Genomic DNA, 1,602 nt, shown 5'->3' on the forward strand with positions numbered 1-1,602 from the left:
TAATTTATTGATGGATAGCAGACTTTTGATATAAGAAGCTGTTGTTGTGTGGGTGTGTCGTTACGATTAGATATGCAATGTCACGCATACTTATGAAACGGAAAGACAGACGTGGAATTACGTATATTTTACATATCGCTCCGCCCTTATAAAATCAACCTGTACACTTTCAAGGTACCGCCTGGGCGACGGTGTGCACGTGTACACAGCATTATAACTCTCTGCCTTATCCTCCTCCGGTAACGCTTCTCGCTTTCATGCCAAAATAAAACCCTGATTACGCATAGAGATACTCGACACAAATACCTAATACTTTTCACCGAAAAGCCATGGTTAATTTCTATGCGGTGTAATAAATCCGCGACCCTCGTATGGCAACGGGGATTGCGTCGTCGGGGCCTCCGCGCCGCTCGCGTCGCCCAGTGAGTGCTGGAGAGAGGGCGAGTGTACTTGCGTTCAGTCAGCTCGTGGCGTTTGTGAGTCCCAGAGAGGTTCAGCAGTTATTTTCAAGGTAAGCTGCACTTCGTGTTGTCGTATGTAATATGGGGAAGACAGTTTGCGAGGCGAGGCGTTCGTCAGAGTGACAGAAGTGGGCGAATTGGAGGAAAATTCCCGGAAAAGACGAGGCGAGATTTCCACACGGAGGAGCGCCCCGAAAGCGGCGGGTCATCAGCACAGGCGTTGGAAAAGTGCGAATGCACAACCCCGATATTCGACTTCATCATTCGCGTTAAGACTAAGGCCGCTGTGTTCTGCCACACGTATTCCGAGACTGAGAGTGACTCTCAGCCAAGCCTCGCGCATCATGGTGCAACATCGTGTCTGCGGTTAATGTCACGCCCGGAGTTGCTCGGCAAGTCGCTTCACTCGGCAACATTGAAGCCGAATCTCCTTTCAATACGATGTATTTCACTACGAATCTGGGACGACTAGGCTTTGCTCACGCAAATTTTTAGTTTGAAATTTTAGGAAAAGGGAAGACCTCCTAATATCACCGAGAAATAAACCGTTTTTCTTTAGCCATCTGCAAGTGCACAGTCGGGCGTGTCGATCTCATACTCTCGTCTCTCCCAGAGGATTGTTTAAACCCCGTGCTTTCTAGTAGTGAGTGAATGTCTCGTATCATGATGGAGGAACGGACAGCCGGTCGTGGCACAGTGCCAAAGGGGAGAATAGTGGATGAGACATTTCCTCCAGGTCTTGAGGTGCATGACGGCACAAGGACGATCGGGTTCAGCTGCGTGAGCCATCACTCACTCGGGATTCCCGCTACGAAATTATTTCCATTTTTACTGGTTAGATTCCATTGGTGTAGCTGTGTCAAGTCATCATCAGTTTCAGATTACTTTCTCTACCGGCGATTTTTTTTATATTGTTGGTCAGGGTTTTTTTTTTCTTTTTTTCAATATATATTTATACTCGCAAGCAGTGTAAGAATATCTCACGCCTGGCCCTGTCGGCCTTTTTTTCTATGTTGCATAATCGTCTGCTTGGCGCGTTTGCTTGCCTGCCTGTGAACTCGGGTGTGTTTTTGCGTTCTCTGGCTTCATTTATTTTAGGGTATAGTTGTCTGTAATTATGATGCATGAGCTTTTAGCCGAG

At 47.3% G+C, this 1,602-nt stretch overlaps 1 protein-coding gene across 1 annotated transcript in view; it reads left to right on the top strand.

Moving 5' to 3' along the window:
• Positions 1 to 356: 356 nt before the first annotated feature.
• The window catches only part of LOC119590547 (mitochondrial uncoupling protein Bmcp-like), a 39,325-nt gene continuing 38,079 nt past the window's right edge, over positions 357 to 1,602 (top strand). The window contains exon 1 of the mRNA XM_037939204.1: positions 357 to 511. Within this exon, the coding sequence (XP_037795132.1) occupies positions 372 to 511 (140 nt within the window). The 5' untranslated portion in view covers positions 357 to 371. The remainder of the gene's footprint in view (positions 512 to 1,602) is intronic.

Source organism: Penaeus monodon, chromosome 27, assembly GCF_015228065.2.
Source record: "Penaeus monodon isolate SGIC_2016 chromosome 27, NSTDA_Pmon_1, whole genome shotgun sequence".
NCBI lineage: Eukaryota > Metazoa > Arthropoda > Malacostraca > Decapoda > Penaeidae > Penaeus > Penaeus monodon.